This window comes from Sturnus vulgaris, chromosome 10 (assembly GCF_052056855.1).
Source record: "Sturnus vulgaris isolate bStuVul1 chromosome 10, bStuVul1.hap1, whole genome shotgun sequence".
Classification (NCBI taxonomy): domain Eukaryota; kingdom Metazoa; phylum Chordata; class Aves; order Passeriformes; family Sturnidae; genus Sturnus; species Sturnus vulgaris.
In genome coordinates this window covers 21,584,797-21,607,612 of record NC_142252.1, presented here as the reverse complement: position 1 = coordinate 21,607,612, position 22,816 = coordinate 21,584,797, and the positions used below count along the sequence as shown (strand labels likewise).

General features: G+C 40.2%; 1 protein-coding gene across 2 annotated transcripts; it reads right to left on the bottom strand.

Moving 5' to 3' along the window:
* Positions 1-1,687: 1,687 nt before the first annotated feature.
* Positions 1,688-12,412, bottom strand: LRRC31 (leucine rich repeat containing 31). 2 transcript variants are annotated; one of them, XM_014887086.2, is made up of 10 exons: positions 12,400-12,412; positions 11,796-12,050; positions 10,750-10,899; positions 10,195-10,362; positions 7,597-7,764; positions 6,574-6,741; positions 5,656-5,823; positions 4,447-4,614; positions 3,155-3,322; positions 1,688-2,007 (listed from the first exon to the last, which is right to left on the bottom strand). In XM_014887086.2, the coding sequence occupies exons 1-10, from the start codon at positions 12,410-12,412 to the stop codon at positions 1,688-1,690; spliced, it is 1,746 nt and encodes a 581-aa protein (XP_014742572.2). The 2 variants fall into 2 exon arrangements, with proteins under 2 accessions (XP_014742572.2, XP_088027164.1); XM_088171038.1 differs by lacking the exon at positions 11,796-12,050.
* Between the last annotated feature and the right edge of the window lie 10,404 nt (positions 12,413-22,816).

Here is a 22,816-nt window from a genome sequence, read left to right as displayed (position 1 = left end):
AGTTTGCCAGCAGTGAGTCTGTCCTATGCTCTTGAGCTGAGAATGAGGAATCCAGCTATGAAATAAAAAGAAACCCCAACAAGAAACTAACACTGAAGTTGAGTTCAGTTAGGAAGATTGCAACAGAAAGTAGACATTAAAGGTAAACTGGAGAGAGAAGTTCAAGTGGGAAAGGATTAATTCAGGGAAATTCTCACAGAACAGACAAAAGATCAATTTCCCAGTTGGATCAAAGGTGGATTTGAGGGGGAAAGTCACATGAAGACAAGTGATAAAGAGAACAGAGGTTCGTGTGATGCTGTTAAACAGACATGATGGTGTTTCCTCATTAGAACAACTGTCCTGGCTTAAGTCACTGCTTGAAAATCTCTTTTGTTAGCCTGAAATGAAGAAGGGGCTCTTTGCTTTATTTCAGAGGTTTAGGATCCCACACAGCAATTCCCTGCTGCCCCTGACCAAGAGCCTCCAGTTCAACTCACATTTCTCAGAGCTGGGGGAGCCAAGTACTTTTCAGTGGAACTGAAAGTAGAACCAGGTAGTCCAGGGTGACTCTTACATGAAATCATGGATTAAATGATCAATAGGTATAGGCACAGCATGGTCAGCTGCTGGTTATAGCCCTGAACAGGCAAAAGCTTATGTTGGAAGGGTCACATGGACTGACAGCTGAATATTGATCAGCATCTGCAAGGGAGAACTCGCTGAGGGGGGCCTTAGCAATTCAGAAAGTGCCACAGAATGATCCTGTTGTGCCTCTCCTCCAGGAGATTGCTGCAGCATGTAGAGATCCTCAGAGCTAATTGAGCAGTACTTTATCCCTCAAGCTGCCTCAGGATTTCTCTAAGACTCCTCACTCAGTGGGCAGATCTAATATCTTTACTTCCTAAAATACCTTACCAATGAATAATCCCACTGCAGTCCTGGAGATCACGTGTGGGTTAACATGCTCCATGACACAAGGGACTGTGCCAGAATTTGGCACTTATTGATTGCTCTGTATCCAAAATGCTTGTTAAAGTAGCAGGACATATCTCTGATTTAATGTACCATAGCTTTTTCCTTGCCCCTAAGACTTGCAAAGACACCAATTAAGTGTTTCTTACCTTGATTTTATGCTGATTCTCTACACAGGACTCATCTACACTGTGAGATGGCATCAAGGGCCAGAGCAGAGGCAGACCAGCTCCTTCTGTATTCTCCTTCCTGGACTAATCTATAATGTTGAGTTGTTGGGATGGATACCAAATCTCAGTTATGATTTAATTAATTCACAAAGAGACAAAAGTTTGGAGGGAGAAGAAACTAAAATTTAAAACATGGAGGTTTCAAGTATTTTCACATTAGAGGTATTTTCTGAGGCCACATTCACACTGCCCACCCACCTGCATTAACACAACCCCAGCCCTTCTCTCCATGGCCAAACCCTCTGACCTCAGCACTGCTCTGTGGGCAGTGGCCTTGGCACTGTATTCACAGTATTCACAACATGAAGATTAAGTAGTGTAAGTATGGCCCAGAGAATCTGAAAGAATGTTATTAAATTGGTGCAGAATGTCAAATAACGGTTTTCTATAATTGTGAAACTACTTCAGGGATTATTAAAAACTTCAGTCTTCTAAGGCAGAGACACATAATGCTAGGTTCATGTGCTGCTCCCAAAAGGCCTTCCCAACACCTCCAACCTTCATCAACAGTCAAAACGAATATTTCTTTTGTTGTCTTGATTAAAGTCTTCAATTTGCTTCCTCTGGGACTCTGAAAGGGCCCATCTTTGCATGCCCAGCTCTGCCAAGGCTGGCAGCTGTGTCAGTGCTGCCAACAACTCCCTGAACCATGGCCCACAGTCCCGGCAGGACGATGGCCGGAGGCTCACATCCAGCTCTGAGAGTTCCTTGAATGCTCTTAAACCTTGGCAGAAAACAGCCCAGCCATCATCAGAGATGTTGTTATTATAACTCAAATCCAGCTTCTGCAACCTGGCTAAATGGCCATCTTGCCTCAGGGATGCTGCAAGAGATAACAGACACAAACACAACTAATAAATCCTGATAACTGCTTTAAAAGTTTCTCAGAGAGAGAATGGTATTTTAATACTTCATTTCAGCAGTCAAACAGCAAGATTTAACTCCTCCTTTTAATAAAACCACTTGGTGCTGACCTCAGAAAGACAGTTTTATAACAGCTGAAGGAGTTTAAAACACTTAAAGCACAGGCAGTTCAAAAGGAACAAAGTATTGACTTTAAAGGTTAAAAGTGTGTGGCAACCTTGCAGTCAGTTGGAAGGAGGTTACATCCAGTGCCAATTGTAAGAGGCAAACAGGCTTTACAGGGAGATTTAGAAAGAGGAAAGCAAAACTAGTTGAGGCTGCATGATTGACTACAACAGCCACCTCTCACTGTGGGAGGGCCAAATATACCCTAAAGGGGTCCTTAACATATGATTGGCAAAGGAGACACCCATCAAGAGTGATGGTCTTTAAAGTGAAAAGTATTCATACTTCACCTCACCAGATTTCACATTCCAGGGCCTTACAGTTGTCACACAGCTATTGCCAATGTCAGATACTCAAACCTCTGAGTCAGGCCCACAGAACCACAAGGATGAATATAAAATTTGCAAGTTTTTAAAAGGATCCTAGAATTTATTCCTTTATCAGGTTCCCATTTTCCAGTATTTCTTAGCAGCTGCTAAGAGATGGGTGAAAACATTTCTGGTTTAATTCTCCCCCAGTAGTCTGACTCCAGAAACCCACCTAATGGATTGGGAGCTGCTAGTGCCTGTATTCCTGGCTGTCAGCACAGACATTTTCTCTAAAGTACTGAGCTGTAAAACAGCATCTGAGCAAAATAAAACTCCTTAGAGGCAGCTTTAAATATTTGATATAAAAAACAGATGCAAACCCTACATTTTCTAAATTTTTAAATTATTAATACATAAAAGTGTGTAAAGATTCTTTGCATTTTAGCCTCTTCAGCTTTTCCACTGGGCATGTCCAGTACACACAGAAAAATGAAAGCCCTTTGTCGGAAAAGTTTTCCATGTTTTCATTTGATATATGCAAAAACATGCTCAGCCCATGGAACAAGCCCCTTCTGAATTGTGGTCTGAATGCCCTGGTTCCTTGAGTGCTAATAAATACCATGTTATACTTACTTAAAAGTGCCAAATCTTCAGCCACCAGGTTACAGCTGCTCAGTCTAAACACTTGAATCTCCGTTGCAAGCTTTAGTGCTCCCAAAAGCAGCTTTAGGTTCCCACCAACGCACTTATTCCAAGAAAGGTCTAATATCTCCAGTTCAGGAAGGTGAAGGGCAGCCTCAGCTGAAAAGATTAAGATCAGCAACTTCTGCTTACTAAGAGAAAACAACATGGCCTCAACAGACACCTCACCTGCAATTCACCCGTAAGTAGGGTCCTAACAGCCTGATTGCTTGTGCTTAGAATGAATTCTTTTATCCCAATAAAAGTCAGACAAAAGAAAATAAGAAGGCTCTGCCTATAGAATCTATCAGGACTCTATGGAGAGGAGTTTTTGTCTTTCTATTCACGGTATTGCCTTGGCCTTGTCACACTGAACTAATTTAATTTAACAGCTTGCTTTTAAACCATTTTATGTCAATTTAAAGACAGCAAATTTTTTTTGCTGTGAACCCACTATTTAAGGTGAGATGCTCTGTATCTTTTGGCAGCTCTTATTTCCACTCTTACATAACTGTAGTGATATAAACATAATACTCTTTCTGGACCTCTGACCAGCTTAGCTTGCTACTCCTTCTGCTGGAGACAGTCAAGTCTTACTCCAGGTTTAATGTCATGAATAAACAGTATGAAATACAAGTGCACAAAACACAGTAACTGAGAGATCCCTCTGTACTAAGATTTCATGTGCCATATGGAACACCTATCAAAGGCCACTAATCCACAGAGATTTGCAATAAGTAGGCAAGAGGCTGAATTTACATATCCTGGGTTAGATTGGACTTTTCTTCACTGTGCAGTATCTTTTCTATCACTACAGTCATTTCCTCCATTGCTCCATGCTGAACTCTACCCCAAAAAGTTTCTACTGAAATTTTCATCTGCAGTGAGGTGAAAAACCCTTAGTCAAAACTTTACCCACTGAGTGAAGTGTAACATCCAGACTATGATTACAGCATAACATAAAATTATGTTTTTCTTTTTTCCCCAAAATTAAGGAGTATGTAAAAGCTCACTATCAGACATAAGACTAAGAGAACTTCATCCTCTCAGGTATAGTAGAGGAAGTCATATAATTCTCTTCCCGTGCAGCCTGGCCCCACAAAGCACTGGTTTCATCACAGGCTTTTTCACTCTGGACCTGAGGTATAATGTAACCGTGATCCTTGGAGTTCAGCCAAAGAAGGGAATGCTTTGTCCTGCAGGGATACACAGAGAATGGGCACATTTTAAAGAAAAATTCCTACCTAGTGATGAAAGGGACTCTTCACCTAAGCCACAGTTGCTGATGGTCACAGATCTCAGCTTCGGTAAAAACCTGAGCCTGCCCAGAAGAGGATCTGATGAGAGTCCTACATTTTTATTCGAGGATAAATTCAGCTCTTGAAGACTGGAAAGTAAAGGTATCACCTGGGCTACAAAAACATGAAATATTTATTAGACAGTCACTGATCCATAACAAATGTGTAGTTGTATATTTGCCTGACATAATTTCTTGTCTTTATAAATCAATCCAAAAGTCAAGGCCAAGTTTTTACACACAAGTTCATGGTGAGTCATGTTTTAGGCCATAAATAGCCCTGTCATTTTCAGTAAAACTGTTTCAGAAGTTAGGTATTCCATACTATGTGGAAGATTGTGAGAACATGGCTTCCTGGAAATTTTCTCAGTGAAACAGGGAATTTCCAAATGTCTTCTTTGCTAACTGAAACTTCTTTGTCTTAATGTTCTATTATAAAATAAATTAAAAATAAATCATGATTGATATTGATAATACTGAGTATTTCTTAAAGCTTCAGTCATGTTCTTTGCCATGGAAAATAGCATGTGGGCAATATGGGCTTTGAGTCATGGGATTTTTTGTTGTCGTTAAGAGTAAAAACAAAGTTATGATAACAAAGAGAGAAAAATAAGCTGTCTCACAAATTGATTGGTAAATGCCTTTTTCTTCATAGTAGTGCTTATAGCTGCATCAATTCAAAGTGGAGAAAGCACACAGCAGCAGCAATGCAAGATCTCCTAAAATCACCCTTTACTTGGTGTGCAGCTCACCAAGGCAGTTTTAAGCAGTTATATTTCCATGCACATACCCACCATGGATCCATCCAACTTAATACCACTGGGGGAACTGTCCCTGGATATTTCCTAAATTATTGATTATCCAAAAAAAGCAGTGCTTGATGACAGTTCCCACATTCCCATTGTGGGTCTGAATCACAGAAATTCAGGTCCTTAGTTCCACATGAGATTAGACACTCTGAGATTTCCTTTGGTTAAGCAAAAAAACCCATTCCATATTGATCAAGAAATCTCTCCCCCACACTACATTTTCAGAGCTGCCTAATGAAAAAAGTACTGAAATCAGCTCTTCTGCCAGGCAGAACCTTTTATGTCTTTGAGATATTTTCAGAAGGCAAAACTGAGATCCTTAATTAATTTCCTCGATGTGTCCTTACACAAAACAGTCATGTCCTCTTCTGTGACACAGCACTGGTGAAGATCAAGGACTTCCAGATTTTTCAAGCTGGCCAAATGAGCTGTTGAGGCTTTAAAGCCACCACCAATCTCTCTGTTACACGAGATGTCTAATTTCCTTAGCTCTGCAAGGTGCTGTAAAGCAGTGTCTGAAATGGAAAAGGGAACAGGCTGGTCACTGGCTGCCACAACAGCCCAGGTCAGGGCTTTGGCATCTATTTACTTCAACGTCAAAGTTTGCACAAGGTAGTGCAGGCAAAGCTCCTGGCTAAGCTTCAGTGTATAATCACAGCAGACACACAGTAATGCAGCAAAGCCTCCCTGTCCATGCAGCTCCATTCTTCTCTGGGAGAGCAGGTGAAGGTGAGGCCAGCTCATCCCCCACATCCAGTCAATCCTCAGCCTTTTGCAGGAATTACTGCTGGATGTGCTCATTAATGCCACTTGTTTTGCCACCTCCACTAGGGAGAGACACAGATAACAAGCCCATTTCGTGTGGCTTCACTGGACGCTCTTTCACTGATAATGGTGAATTTGGGTTTCCTTTGGAAAAAAGGATTAGCTTGTTAGAAGTTAGCTGGTCTGTCTGTGTCCTTGTCTAGGTTCTGTCTGGGGAAAGAGGAAGCATGTCCAGGGAGCCACAGCCCTGAGAGGTGTCTCAGATAAATGGCGTGGAGGGTGACTCTCCCCACTGACTTTCACAAGCTTGAGCTCAGGGCAGATAAATTCAGCTCCTGCTGAAAGGCCCTGTAGTCTTTTACCAATCCTCAAACAGCAAATAATGATTGCCCATTAATACTGCCAAACCATCAGCAAAATCCCACCTCATTGCCTTTCCTAAATGGTTTTCAGATGTACAATTTATTCAGAATGAAAGTTTTCTGAACATAAAGTCTAACCTAAGCCCTGGAGGCTGTCTTGCTTTAATCCACACATGTGCAAGTTTAACTCTTTCAAGCCTGGCACATTTTTCAGATCCTGAGCAATAACCTTCATGCTGCAGCCAATGTTTTTGTTGATAGAGAGATCTAATACTTCGAGGTTTGGGATCACATTTAGAAGTTCAGCTGGGAAAAAAAAAAAGAAAAGAAAACTAGAATTGGTAATTGACTAGAATACATAAAGATGAACCCTAGAAAAATACAGCACCATAATAAACAGGAAGACGTGGCCAGGGTTTGCCTGTCAGTGTGGTTTAGACTTGCTAAGTTCCTGTTCTACCTAAACAACACAGTAAAATAAATAATGGATAGGAATCAAGAAAATCTGTGAAAACATTTATAAAAATTAAAAAATACAAGGACTCTTAGAGAAAAAGACAGAGGAATAAAAGGCAGAAATACAAAGGGAAAGAAAATTTTCTAAAGAAAATACATAGGGATGTCTGTTACATATGGATCTCCTCCTGCAGTGGAGATGAGAGCCATGGGGCTTCTCTTTTCTGAGCAAACACCTTTCAAAACAAACAATGAGATAAAAAGACCACACAGGATTAAGCTGCTATGATCAGAGGACAGTAGGGAAAGTTGGTCAGTGGTTGCCAACTCAGCCTAAATTCCCAATCCTCAGACCTTCTTTACAATCCCATAGCTAATTACATATTCAGCTGCTTAATTTTAAGCAATTAGTGTTGGAAATTCTGGCACACATTTTTTGCTGAAGGTCTCAAAGGATCCAGAAACCCTGGACCACTGAGGCAGCCAGACTGTGGTTTAGGTCTTCTCAACTCTCCCTCATGTGATTAGAGAGAAAAACTTTCTTCTTTGGAAGAAAGTGCATTAAATCCCCACATCATAAATACTGTTATAATGCAGAGCTTGAAATAACTTCTCACTGATACTGAGCTCAATACAGCCATTATCTAATCCTGATAAGTTCATTTTTGTGCAGCATTCTCAGTCCAGCTCAATGGACACACATACCAAGGGATTCTCCATCCTTTGCTGTCAGGTTACAGTCCGTAATTTTCAGGCATTTTAATTTGCATCCTTCCTGAAGTTTTTTTGTCAGCAGTGATAGTTTTCCACCTATGTTGCTGTTCCACGATAAATCCAGTTCTTCAAGTTGAGAAACAATTTCAAATGCTTCTCCTGCAACAAAAGTCTAGAATGATTCATTCCATGTATCAATTTCAGTGCAAACAAAAACACAGGTTTAGTATATATTAAAGAGGAAGGTTAGCTACTTAATACTCAGATTACTTTATGATTAATGTCTTCCCAGGAAAATTGCAAAATAAATGAATTATTGTTTCTGCAGCAATGTTGTATAATATCTTACATTGTCTAAGGAGCAACATAGATCACAAGTCATTGTCACAGTGCACACAAACCTGAAATTTATTCAGGTTCCCAAACTCTCATCAGGCTGTTTGGCCCATGCTGGGACCAGGAAGTCCAGTCTAGAGGGAAATCAATACAAGTGACAAGTCTGAATTTACTGTCCTGTAGAGTTCTGCTCTGTTTTATTTGGCAAATTTCCATCATCCTCTGTGCTATGTCCACAGGTCATTTTGGAGGGAATGAAAGAATTCTTCTCACAACTATTTCTGAAATATGAAAGTTTCATTTCTGACAGGAATTTCTGACTCACTTCATAAGAAACCAAGATGAGCATTGTTTTGACTCTAACTAACTTTCCTATGATTTCAAGGCAGACAGAACTGACTTTTACTATATTCAGAAAAATCAGCCTTTTTGAGACTTGACACACCTGGTGATGTGAACTGTGTTAGTGCTTATTTGAAATACTAACATCCACTGTAAAATCCAGCTTCCTAACTTCCTTTGAAGAGGGGGGAGGCAGAGCATATTTACATAAACTCATTTCCAAGAAAGATCAATTAATCAGACCATATGCAAAAGCAATTTCAAAGTGTCATACACAATTTTTTGATTTAAAGTCTAATAATTGAGAATTCTATTTTAATAGTAACATCTTTCCATGTCTATGTGGTTTTTTCATAATTAATTTTTCACAAAAGATCTATAATAGAAAAATAATTATTTCCTTAAGGGAATATCCGGGATTGAGAGGAAAGAACATGTCTTAACTTTTATTTTTGCATTTATTTTAAATTATTGCCTCAGTGTTGAATATTGAGCAATGCTCTACAGTTGAGAAGTGCAGCATAGCCTGTTTCTGTTTGACATGTGAACTATAGATTTCCAGACACGTTTTCCTCCCAGAAGATAAATAAAGGAATATAACTCCAGGAATGGTTTTTTTTATCACATCTCACAGTCAAGCTCTGAGCAACCACATAGAATAGGTTGATATTATGGTTATATTTCAGACATTGATTTCTAAGCAGGATGTGCTGAGTCCACAAGAGGCCACATTTCTGCAGAGAGATGTGGACAAGGTCACACAGCTAGGATTGGCCTAAATACACAAGCTGCTTTCAAAATCACAGGCAAAATCAATGCAAACTGACTGTTGCCATTCCACGTGTCAAAGGCATCACATTTTGACTGGAAATTCAAGTTCTCAGATCAATTTTGTGTCTATCCCAGCAGAAACTAAACCAGACTGGGAAGGAAGCAGCGCTGAAGGACCTGGAAGAATAAATCAATTGGAAAAATAACAATAAAACTCAGAAAAAAACTCCAAATCTATGAGAAGAGTTGGAAAAAGAATTTTGAATTTGAAAAAATACTAGAAAATTATATACAGATTTCACACTCATCAGAAACAGAGCAGTTATTTTCACCAGCTTTTGTAGAGATGCTTATTTCCTCCCCAAGAGATTGCATGACTCGCTTTTGATCTACCATCATATATGTCATTTTATTTCTGAACCTTTCCTGGAAAAGGCTTGCATATGAATGGCATAAACAAACCCCAGCTTTATAACTCAGACTCATTTTAGAACTTACAAAATAAGTAACTTTTATAATTCTTAATTGATGATGATTGCCTTTCTTTTAAATACAAACCATAGATCCACTCCAGAGTAAACTCCAGGCCCAGAGGTGAGTCTGTGCCAGAACCTGAACGGGCAACAGCACCTTAAAAACCTTTACATGTCATACTTTGCAGAATACAGGCACTCCAAGCAAAGAAGCAAGGAAAGGAATAAGGTTCTCTTAGACTTGAAAAAACGCCAAGTCACAAAGCTCTGAGGCAGCACTGCTGGTTTTAAGTCTTCTCCCCAAAGACCATTGGGGTTTTCATGATGAGCCCTCACCTGTCCTGCAGCTCCAAGACCTAAGCTGACCCAATTGTGATTGACACTGCTACTAGGCAAAAAAATAGTAATCCAAATTAAAAATATTCTTTCCTGAAAATATGACTGGATTCTCTTCCCTTCTGAGTGTGAAAGCTTCACACCCAGAGGAATTAACTCTGCAGAGCTACCTAAAGGTGTAAAGCCACCCAAAAACCCAAGTTTCTACTGTTTCACAGCAGGAGTTTACTTTGCCCAGTGTGGAAGCAGCAGGAGTAGGATGTAGGAAGAGATGAAATGGATTACATTAGCCCCAAGCTGTCTGGAAGTAAATGTAAATGAAATCCTGTACCTAAGGAGATGACATCCTCAGCTGTCAGCCTGCAGTTGTTAAGTCGAAGGACTTTTAACAGGTTCACATGATGAAGATGGACAGTGAGAATTTTCAAAGTCCCTCCAACACAACTATTCCAGGACAGGCTGATCTCTTCCAACTCTGGGAGAAACGGCAGTAAAGAAGCTGTAAGGAAAGAAAAGAAAAAACTTTTAGTTTTGCATGTTTCTGCACACCGTGGATATCAATACATCTTAATATCGATATGTTTTCTACAACCAATACAGAATTATAAAGCCATGACAATTTGTACCTCACTTTTCTTATCTGTATCTTGAGTTTAAGGATATTCATCTGCTTCACAGACTTGTATGATTTCTATATTGATACATATTACATAATTTATATAATTTATTAATTGATATTTCTCAGGGATGTGGGACCATTAGATAAAATGTTAATATGGCCTGCATAAAAGAAAGGGAAGGGAAAAGAGGAGAGAGAATAATAGAACTGGTAAATAAAAATTAAATAAATACATGAAGTGATTAGTTGAATAAAATGTGCATTTACCCAGTTCTGTTATATCTGCTGCACTTAGTGCACAATTATTTAGATCCAGATTCTTGCTGTTGGGTTTCTTTCCCAGTTTCTCCATGAACTGGTTAAATCTCTGCTCACCAGATGGTGTCTCTGCTTCAGAAGTGAGATGTGAAAGTCCATCTGAGCAACAAAGAAATAGGGCCCTGGTTACCTCTGCTAATAAACACAAGGTGTAAAACCTCCCTGAGGCTGCCAGGTGAAGACTTTAGGAAATGAATTAAATCTGTCAATAAAGCAAGCTCTATTTTTCATCAATGTGGACCAACAACTTGACTGATAAGATTGCTATAGATCAAATCAGTACAAAGCTCCTGCTGCATTTTCATACATCTGTATAAGGTAGTTCCTGCTTTTCTGGGCTTTGCAAAGCAAATAATTACAGAAAATAGTAATCGACTCTCAGTAGCTGCCCTCATATCATTTACTCAAACTGACCCAGAATTCTTAGGACAAAGGATGGGGTTCTAAGCTTCACCTTCCATCTCCTTTTGAAAAATAGTTCAATTTTGTCTGGAGTGGATGTAAAGAGTATTCTTGTGTGTGCAAAATAACATCCATGAGGGATTCTCATTCCCTTCCCCTCCCCCTGCCCAGTGCCAAGTGATAGGAAACATCTGCTCCTGCTGTGTTCAGACTGCTTTAGCAGGACAGCAGGACACAGACCCATCTTAAACACAACAAGACAAGTTACTGCTCAAAGCTTGGCTCTGAAACCAAATAAGCTCAGGAACTAATGAGCTGACTTCAGCACTGACTCTCACATTGCAGACCAACAGAGTAGTCACCCAAAAGCTTTACCTTTCCTCAGCAAGATGGATCTAACTCCTTGCTTAGCACCTATCAAATCACAGGGTACATCCTTGATAATGTTCCAATCAGAAGTAAATCCTGGCAAGAGGATAATCCTGGCAAGAGGTAGCAAATATAGGATTTTGGCTAGCAAGGAAACAGCTGATTTTCTATGAAATTAAAATATATACACATACACATGTGTTTCATTGTTGTACCAGCATTACCTTCTGCAGAGAGATTTTGCTTTTCACTCTGATCATCAGCTCCAGCATTGTTTACTTCTGTTTCTTCAATTTCCCTTCTGTCTTTGCCTTCAGAGTTCCCAAAGTCAAAGCCTTTGAAGAATTGTTTGAGGGCTGAAGGCTGCTCTTTCCTTTCTTCAGGAACACACTTCTTTCCTTGGAACTGTTTTATAACAAAGTCAAATGGGGAGCTCTTTGGGTTGTCCTCTTCATGTCTATCCTGGCAGTTCTGGTCATCTTTTAGGGGATCAGCAGACAGAATTAGATTTAGTAATGTTTACTCTTGCTTAACTTTTTTCATGATGGCAGATGCACTGAGAATTTGCCACTGTTGCCTCCACCCAACCGTATATCATAGCCACCATACAGGTGTTCAAGAGCAGAGCACTTACAATCACAAAAAGCTAAGGCACTGTTTAAAATCTGGCATTAATGTGTTGTCGTAGCTGTATTCCTTAGAAATACAAAAATTATACAAACCAATGTACCTCGATGTACATGCACAGCTACTGAGCTGCAGAGCAATCCTGCTTTCCCTGGCTGTGATTTCCTGCTGTAGAGACATTATTTTAAACAAAGAACATACCTGTCTTTTCCATGGGTGCACCTCTGGATCCCTTTCACACTCGTCAGTTTTTACAGCACTTTCAGGGTTTGTGGGATAGGTGAGCAGTGACATGCAAACAAAACCTCACTCCTTTCCTTTATAGGAACTTTCCGTGCAGATTTCTTTTACAAATTTCTGTCTTCATCAGTTTGACAGCAGCAGCTCTGCACAAGATGTGGGCTCTTTCCTGATGCCTCTATTCCTCTGTACTCTATCCCAAAGTCTGCCGTTCCTGGGGCTGAGATCATGTCCCAGCTTAGATCCGATCTCAAGGCAGAAATCAGGAAGTGGCAGCAAAATCTTCGCTACTGCTCCCAAACCACTGCATGTCCCTGAGACAGCTGCTGTTAGAAGAGGCTGAGTCACCGCAGAGATCAGATTACAAGAGTACCTGAAGAAAAGCTCTTTGTTTTCCCACCCCTTTTGTCCATACTGGCCAGCAATAGTGCTGGAGGCTGAGCAGAGCCCTGCTGTCAGCTGGATGTTGCACAGCTCTTAAGAAAAAGGGAGGACGGACATTCCTGATCATTTTAACAGGAGACACAAGAGGAGAAGTCACAATCATCTTCTGGGCAACACCATGATACAACATTACAATACAATCAATCATTGGACACATCTTATATATACCTCAAACTCCAGTACACCTTTCTTTTGTCTGTCTGTCCTAAAGTCAGATTTCCTCAATGGTGAACATCACAATTTCTGTCTTAACCATACTCATGGCCATTTATGCTGAATCTCTTTAGCCTTGGTAATCTTTTTCAGTCTATGAGGTCTTCCCTATCTCAGGCTAAACCAGCCAAACCCTTCTTCCCTCATGTGGCAAACTCTCCATTTCCCTTGTCATTTCCTGCTCACCTTTGTCTGCACCTGGTGCAATATAATTTATACTTCCTTAAGTACAAGGAACCATCCATGGGTCTGTACACACTAAGGACATATGCAAACTGGAGTGATGTTGGTGGGGAATGATAAAGTTGGTAAACAAAACGTACAATTCCTTTGCAAGCAGCTGAGCAGACACCAGCCTGAGGACAGGTTTGAAACTAGGCAAAGGATTCAGACAGGGTGGAACGAGGCACAGGGTGCTGCAAGGAGTCAACAGGGTAAGATGAGAAGAAAAACTTAAAGTGAACGTCATAAAAATCCTCTTGCCCATGAGAGATACCATGCTGGGAAACATGTACAGCAGTTAGAAATACACAAAACCATCGTGATCAATCATCTTTCTCTGTAGGAAAGGAGGGCACACTTCTATTCCCAAACAGAAAAGATGTCCAAGGTTGCTTTAGAGTTTTCTGACACCAGGAGTGGCTGTCCTGTCTCCGTTTCTGAAATCAGCATCTTGCTACAGACCTATATCTGTATCAGGAATTTGTGCTAATTCATGTGTCCAGGCATCTCAGCTATGCAGATGATGGAAAATCCCAGCATTTCTGTTGGTAAATAACTGAATTTGACAGTTATTTGCTTGTGCTTAACAACAGAGTGACTGGGAACGAAGCAGACACCAAGCAACTCGTGTTTGTGAACACGTCCCAGGCTCTCCTGGCCCAAGACTTCTCAATGCCCACGGCAGTTCAATGAGAACGTGGAATGGAAATAATTGATAATCTCTGTCCTGTGAAAATGGGGAAATCCTTAAGCATGTCAAGCACCAATTACAGTGGTTAGGCTGGGCTAACTCACATGAATCTGACATCAGTATTTCAGTTGATGTGCTGCCAATTCAGTTGTTCTTTCACCACTTGAGGCTGTTGAATGACAGTGACAATACCCCAAGGCACTATGACAGTGTCTCTGTAATCCAGTGAGAAGGGAAACACAGTGACCTGGTCTTCTCTTCCTAAAAAGCAAATCTTTACCTTTTCTAACATCAGCCATGAGGGAAGAGGTAACAACAGGATTATCCCCCAAAAAGCAGGATGACAAGAGCAAGGTGGCTGCACTAGGCTGTAAACATGAGCAGCACTTTGCAATAGGCCCAGGCTGTGCTGTGAACATGTGATATATCACGACAGCCAGGCCCAGCTATGCCCTGTTAGCTGCTCTGTCCCTCTCCTCCCTGCCACACTTCTGAACAGGTGTCCTGCTCCTGCCTGTCAGAGCCCTGTGTCTGCTTCCTGCAGCATGTCATGGACAGCACAGGGCAGGCTTAGCTTTTGGAGTTTAAAAATAATAGACGCCTTCCCCTTTCTATCCAGTTAAATGGCCTGTGACCATCTGCCAAGTGCTCAGTGTCACACTTGTTTATATCTACTCTTCCCTCTGTCTAGACCTGGGGCAAGGTTAGGAACAGAACCAATTTTGGAACAAAATAGTTTAAGTTGCATCCCACACAGCATCCATCGGGGAGAGATTAATGTGGATTTTTGTACTTTGCCTCATTGTGACTCCTTAATCCGGCATATATTCCAAAGAAATAATGCCATTAGAGGATTAGTGCCACAAGTTCATTTGAAAAAAAGGATTTGCAAACACTGAAATCCTATATTCTATGTGCTTAATCACTGAGTATCATTTTGGGGATTTCCTCTCCCTTTAGTAGTGTCTCTTTCAATGAAACCCAAGCAAATCAGCAACTCTGTTTTGGATGGCCCTTATTATCCACTAAAGGAAAACAAACCCTCAAGCATCTGGTTAAAATAATACAGAGTCTAAACGCACTGGACTAAACCATCCTTGCTGTCATACGATCACAGTTACATCAGGGAGGCAATCTGCCCAATATTTATATAGAATGTAATGATTTGGGATATTTATCTGTTAGAGATTTTTGATAATCTGAGTCCTGCAGCACTTAATAACATTGTGACCCTTGTTTGCTCCCACAGCAGTTCCCTTCCCCAGCTTTGCCTCTGCAGGATTCTCTTGCTTGGCTGGATTTGTTTGGGGCAGTTGCACGAAGCAAGAAATTGGTGGGGCTGGAAAAATGTTCATTGCCCCATGGTTGACTGTGGCAGTTCCAGGTGTCACTCTTGGGCCCAGAACACACGTGCCAGGAGCTGCTGCCATGGGAAGAGTGGCCTGGTCCAGCACCAGGTTTGCTGCCCTCATCTTTCCCAGCCACATGCATCAAACCATGCTCTCCACAGTTTTCTCCATCCTCTCTCTCCTGCTCTGTCCCTTCCATTCATCCTTGGACTTTGACCACTCATAACTGAGGCAGGGGAATTCAGCCTTGCCCACAGCTGGGAATCCCTCAGCTGGCACTGATGCTGTGTTGCTTGTGTCAAATATCTGCGTCACCCACGAAATTGATGTTGACTTTCTTCATAGCCAGGTGATCCACAGAGCCACAGGGATTTGCTTTAGGACCAGACAAAATCCTTCAGAAGAGACTGCACACACAATGGGCTGGAAGGACCATTCCCCAGGGAATGCCTGCCTGACCTGCACACTTCGCAGGACAAGGCCAGGTTCAAGGCCAGGTTGGATGGGGCTTGGAGCAGCCTGGGAGAGTGGAAGGTGTTCCTGCCCATGGCAAAGGGCTGGAACTGGCTGACTTTAAAGTCCTTTTGAACCCAAACCATTCTGGGATTCTGTGACAGTCCTGCATGAACTGGTTGTGTGCAGAGCTGTGTGACAGCCCCTGTTGTCACTGATTTATAATAGCTGTAAGAATTCCAGACTTTGCATATTCCAGCATGAGCAGCTAAACACAAACAGTAGAACTCTAAACCATATTCTTTTTTTCTAAACCAGAATTTACATTACCTCCTATTAAATAGTAGTGATAATAAGTAGATTTTTCCAACTACTAAGTAATATTGAATATGCATTTTGAATTCCACAAAAATAAAGACTTCTAGATCTATTGCAGCATATATACATTCATACACACAGTGCAGACCCTTCTAACACTCAAGATATCAAGTTACTCCTTTTAAAATGGAGCTACACAAATGCAAACTTAACTTTCAGTCTCTATTACAATAAACTAGACTGATAGAGAAGATTTTCAGTCTGGAAAATTCTTTTTGGTTGAACTTCTGCCAGGATTAATCCCCTTTCAGTTAATCATTTACATGAATGGGCAATCTGCAGAGTTCATGCAAGGCCTGCAGCAAACTATATTAATTACTAGAAACCTAATTCCAAATCAACAGAGTCATAGGATCAGTGTTACCTCCATACGGTACCATCTGGTACAATGGAGCTGGATATTTCAGTAGAACTCCCCATTGCGTTCTGTGGAACCTCAGTCTGAGTGTATGTTGCTTAAGTGTGTGTAACAAGTTTATGCAGCTATAGGAACTGGTTATAAAGCATTTTTAGGGTCATCCTTAATGACAGCATCCAATCCCTGTATTCTAGCTGCTGCTTCAAAAGTTAATTCAAAACAGAGTATTTATTCAACACATTTCTTTTTGAATGTGATACCAGTGATCTCATAGCTTGCCTTTCTCCATTCAAAAATTCCCTAAATCCATATAAAAGGTAATGAAAAAATCATTAAACAAGCAAATGTGTAAATGTCTACCATAAAATGCTTTCATTAAAAGTATTATGTGTACAGTGATTTGCTTCACTACTTATTACTCCAGTTTAAAAGCTATGTCCAGAAATTCCATAAATGACAGGAACATGGCACAGTGCAGCTTCCATTTATATTTAATTTTACCAATACATTTGCTCTTTCAGCAAATGGCCAGTTTGAAAGTTCTGACCAAAACCTATCAGTCTCATTTTGCACCATGTTAGCCAAACAAAAATTCAGGTGTTTGAAACATCAGCTTGTATGTTTTTATATTCAGACCTTCTAAACCATTTGGATCCAATGTCACATAAAACCAAGTATTTTTTCCACAAACAGCGTTTGGTCAATTGACTTTCCAAAGGAATTTTCAAGGGTTAGCCATATTTCATCCCTGAGGTTCAATCGTTGGCTTTTGGAATTGAGATCAGGCACACTAAGCAAAATTGAGTAGCTTCAGTTTTGCCCAAGGTTTGGCTCCAGTTCTCCCTGATTAATTCCCGGACTTCCCTTGGGAATGTGTGTAATCCACCAAGTGTCTCCAAATTCTCTCAAGAACAGCAGTAAATATAATGACTTTCCACTAAACAACCAATCATGTTGCAACTCGTTCCCTTTGCAGTATCTGCTGACCTTGTCAGTGTGAATTTAGTACAGGAGAACACCAAAAGTGTTCTTTTCCGTGTCCTGCAACTCAGGAAGGAGCAAAATCATCTACCCTGACATCAAGAGTTTGGGGAAAAAATTAACTCCCAAGGAGTGTTCCTGCTTGAAGGACATTCTGCACCGCCAGTCCACTACAGTGACACACACAGATTTGCCTATTTCCTTCTCTGGTTGTTTTTCAATCCCTTGTGGACCAAGACCCCACTTGTAAGGCAGTGTGTCACTGTAAAGTCTGGTGTTTGTTTCTAATCCTAGGACACAGCTTCTGTTCAAGCTCATTCTTGAACTGGTCTCAGACTTCCTAACCCACCCATCAGACCACCCCCTCTTCACTTTGCTTGTGGCAACTCTGCTCTTCTAGATTAAACCCTTCTGGGGGAAACATGGAAGGCAGTGAGGTTTAGCTAAAGAATCTGATATGTCTAAACACAGAATTCATGTTGGAAAAAGACAGGCTGACCTCTGATAAATAAGCCATTTATCAAGTTCTTTATCAGTTCACTTCATGATATATCTCCATTAAAGTGGAGATAAGTAGATTTTTATCTTGCTCCAGTAAACATGATAAGAAGAAACAGGGGTTATCACTCTTTCACAGATTCCTCACTTAGGACAGACAGTGTTTAGAAAGAATGGATTAAAACCTGCTTAGGCTCTAGTTTAGCTTCTACAAATCCATTCTAGCACTGCATTTTGATAACCAACATAATTCTTGAACTGTCTATTAATTATTAGACAATTATTAATTATTAGACAATAAAATTGTCTAGTACAACTTTTACCTTCTATTTTTGAAGACTATAAATCCCATAAGCTGATCTATGTCTGCCATTGATTTTGTCAAACGGGAACAAAAGGGTACTTCCTGGTACTTGAGGAATTGAGAAAGATGAGTAACAGTTGACATTTCTTTGGATATTAATTGAGAGAATTTCCTTGTTCTTAATTCATCTTTAGACACATACCCAAACTGCCCAAAACTCATTAATTTCTTCTGTTCATAAAGAATTTCCTACATGTCTCTCTCTCCCTCCTTTGATGCTTTGCCATTTTTCCAAAGGTGAAGACACCCAGCAGGAAGAGGAATGCTGAGGGACACACAGACCACTGTGAGATACAGAAATGCACTCGTGCCTGATGCCTACAACATCCAGTCAAGAACAACTTACTCTTCTCTGGAGCTTTTCACAGTTCACTACAGAACACAGCAATCCTGCTCCTGTGCCAGAATCCAAAGGCTACATGCTAGAGATCTTGCAAAGCAGTGTCTATCTCTCCAAACTTCCCTCATTAGGTAAAACAGGAAAAAAATAAGTATATCACCTTATTATATTGCTGGGTTTGTTTCTACCTCAGGATGTAATTTATGAATTACAAGTGATGAAGGATTAACTAACATCCCATCAGTTGACACAGATATTGGAAGACACTAACATTTCCAAACTTGCCATTTCTAGGCATTGGTTCTGAGAGTCAACTCCTGGCCAGTGAGAATTAAAGAGTAAATTGCCGGCTTGAGCAGTATAACCAACTGATCCCTGTGTTAGCCTCACAATATGCTTAACAGGATTTCCACCTTGCAGTTCCCCCCAATCCCATCGGATACACAGCTCTGGGATATCACACTTCTAGGATAACTCCTTGCCAACTCAAAAGTGCACCCTTTCTAAAAATCAGTATAAATCGGAGACACAACAGGGGAGAGCAAAGCAATTCCAAACCCTGTCTTGTATTTCTTGTTGGAACAGGAAGATTTTAAGTGAATGCATCAAGCATCTTAAAAGCTAACAACGGCTTAGCAGGTTAAATGTGAAATAGGTTTATCAGCTCAGTGTAGTGCTCTTCATGTAATTATGTTTTTACAGCCTGGTTAGGGGATGGTATTGGAGAAGAGCTTGTGATGTCAGAGTGGGGTGGGCTTAGGAGCAGGGATGAGAGCTAATCAAGACAAGTTCAGTTTGTATTTAAAGTAAAGTCAGTGTTAGTTAAGGCAGTTTTTGACATGTTAATCTTGATGTGTTTTAAAACCTGCCAAACACATTACTGAGGCAGCCTGGAAGGAAGACTCATAGAGAAGGGACACACTCTTGGACGTTCATGGTGGCCTCATTGTACCCAAAACTAAGGTCTGCACGGTAGATGTAAGTATACATGAAATAAAAAGTACTGGGTTTTTAATGTAAATGGTCATGAAACACCTGTTAAGTAATAGCAAAAGGTGTGTGATTTTTCAGATTAAATAGGGAAGACTCATCTCACAGCAGAAATGGAGAAGATCAGAGCAAACTTGTTTGTGGCGACTTTATTTAAGAGCAACACTCAAGTGCACAGAGTAAAGTTAGGAATAGGCAGGGTGAGATAGAAAAAGTAAAATATATAATTAACTCTATTCTGATTTCTCAGCAATCTGCTATAGGTTTCTTATGGGTAAATAATTCTGCATATTCAGGTGCAAATACCGTACTTCTTATGACATAACTTGATATTTTTAGAAATATTTAAAGATCTGTTTCACAAACGGAGGATTTTACTTTGGGAAGGCTTATCTTTGCATACTCAGTATTTTTCTAGAAAACTTTGGATTCAGATGGCATTTCTTGTTATATATAAATTCTTGTTATGTATAAATGTTTCCCTGTCTTGTCTATCCATAACAAATATTCTTAAAAGCTAAGTGGTTGTTAATATATTTATCTTAATCGTTGTGCTAATTTTTCTTTTAAAGTAAAACAGAAAAATCTCAATATTTTATAGTTATTTCCTGGTGCAGTGGATTTTCCAAAACAGTGTGCAATCAGAATTAATCAAGGCCATCATCAAAAGATATATTTGGCTGCTTTAGTCTGATGTACTTACATTAGATTTACCCAGTGAAAATTTCGGCTATATGTGTGTAGGCATCATAACAAACTTCAGTGCTGGCAGCTTTATGGAACACCAATGCACACAGTGGGATAAATTTTTTAAAATATCATAAGGTAGTGAGGGTTCCTTACATTATCTGACTATGTGGGCAGAATTAGCATTAGACTGAGGAAGGCTTGGGACTATTACATTGTCTTTGGAGTGAAAAATTCAAGTTCCTTAGTTAGAGAACATGTGACTTTCCAGACCTCCACAGTGCAGCAGAATATGGAAAGAGTAAGAGAGGGAGGCAAATCTAACTCAGGTAATTCTCTCGTGGTCTGATCCTTCAAACTGGAACTGAAGATGTTCAGCCAGTTTGAGATGCTGATTTCTGAGCGTGTTCACAGGGTCAGGTGTGCAGCTTCACATGCTAATCTCATAAGGAGACGTTGTTTGTATTAAAACCTGTGAGTTCATACATGAATTTGGATAATAATAGTGGGTTTAGTATCTGACATCTGTGACAAATATATGTATTCTAACATACCTGCAAATATTTTTTAAGATGTGTATGTGCTGTATTTTGCTTTGTAATAAAGAAACCCGACTTGAAATGGTTAATGATGGAAACTCACATCATCTTGATTTACCTTAGTGGTGAAAGACTCATCAAATGTAGGATTCTGGAAAATCCCAAGGATACTGCTGCAGTATTTAATATCCTAACTGAAAAGGGCAGGTACCAATGATTCAGTACAAATTTTCTAGATTCAAACTCCTAGTTAGCCAGTTAAGTTAAAGAATTCCTAAATTAAAATAGTTTTAAACAGTCTATCTAAAACTTGTTCCTCTTCCCACTACCTGGTTACTTTTGGCACTGAGAGAGTTGTTATTTGCACTGACATTTCATGTAAAAGCACGACACGAATCCCACTAAAATTGAACTGCATTTCATTTGGAAAAATCAGCTTGGCTCTCCAATGATCAAAATGCTTTCTGTCCCATGGTTTCAATTTCCAGTATTCACAAATAAAATTAAAAAGCAACACATTTCTTTTTAATGCTTTAAAAGTAATAATTATCAAAAAGTAAAAAATACAGAGTTTAGTTTCCTTTTAAATGATCCCACTTTTGCCATATTTTGCAATCTCTAGGCTTCTGAAAGTCAAAGAGGATAATGTTTCAAGTGGCATCCCTAATCATGAAATAAATCCACAAGGAAAACAAATGACATCATGCTTTTATCTCTATATATATAACTGATGTAATAGGAAGACCCATCCCTTGTAAACATCTCCCTGTGCCAGTTTGCCAGGATCCAGGGTGGGTGCTCAGTGTTCTGTGACTGCCTGCACACACTTTCTCCACTATTTTCATTAGTTCTTGCTTAGTTATTGCACTTAGTTTTTAATAGAACTTGTTAAAGCTCTCAGAGTGATCCCAGAGGAACCTTTGGGTGCTGCCACAAACACAAATAAATCTCAGCACTGTGGTTGTGCAGGGACCAGTCCCGTGGTCACAGCGCCGAGCTGAGAGGCAGAAGCGCCCAGCGCGGTTCCCACCTCAGCTGCTGTCTGTCCTGGATCTCTGTGCCTCCAGTGCCACATCAAACAGCAGGAATTCAGCTCCTTTTTCCTTCACCGTCTGTCTCTGCCCTCGCTGGGTGTTTGTGCTCAGCACAAAGCATCTCCACCTCCGGGTTTAGCCCATGCCTCAGGCTGAGTGCTTGCCTTAGGGGCACACAGGAATAAATCTTCCCTTGCCCGCAGCCATTCCAAGGGGAACAAGATGAGCTTTTGTTATGAGGCCAGCTTAGTTCCTGAAGGATTGAGTTTGCCAGCACTAAACCTTGCTGAGAACAGCATGTTTAAAAAAGAGTGACTTTCTGCTCACAATTGTACCAATCAGCTGGCTCAAGAACGGGCAGATCCGTGTGTCCCAGTCGGTGTGAAGGCATGCAACACAAACTGCTGGCTGACACACACAGTATAAATATAGTTATTTTCCTTTCTTTAGGGAATGTATCGTTCTCAATCCAGTTTTAGGATTACACTCTAATCTCAGTCTCTGAGCAGTCTGTGCCCACATATCTAGGATTAGAATTTAGACCCACCCACAGTCTCTCCAATGGCACCTTACTCCAACTAAGAATATATATTTCTTGCTCCTGTATGACATAACGATAGCATAATTGATTTTTTCCTTTCCAAAAGTTATTTATTTTGCTAACTGTGGATTCTGGAACAAGTACAATCTCTAGTTTTATGACCCTCAGCATAGACTCAAAGCAAGAACCCTCAATCCTATAACTAATAACATTAAGACTACTAAAAATATTGGCATATTTATCTATTTTTATATATTTCTCAAGCAATCAGGTCAGCTTTTTCTAAAAGGGAAGCC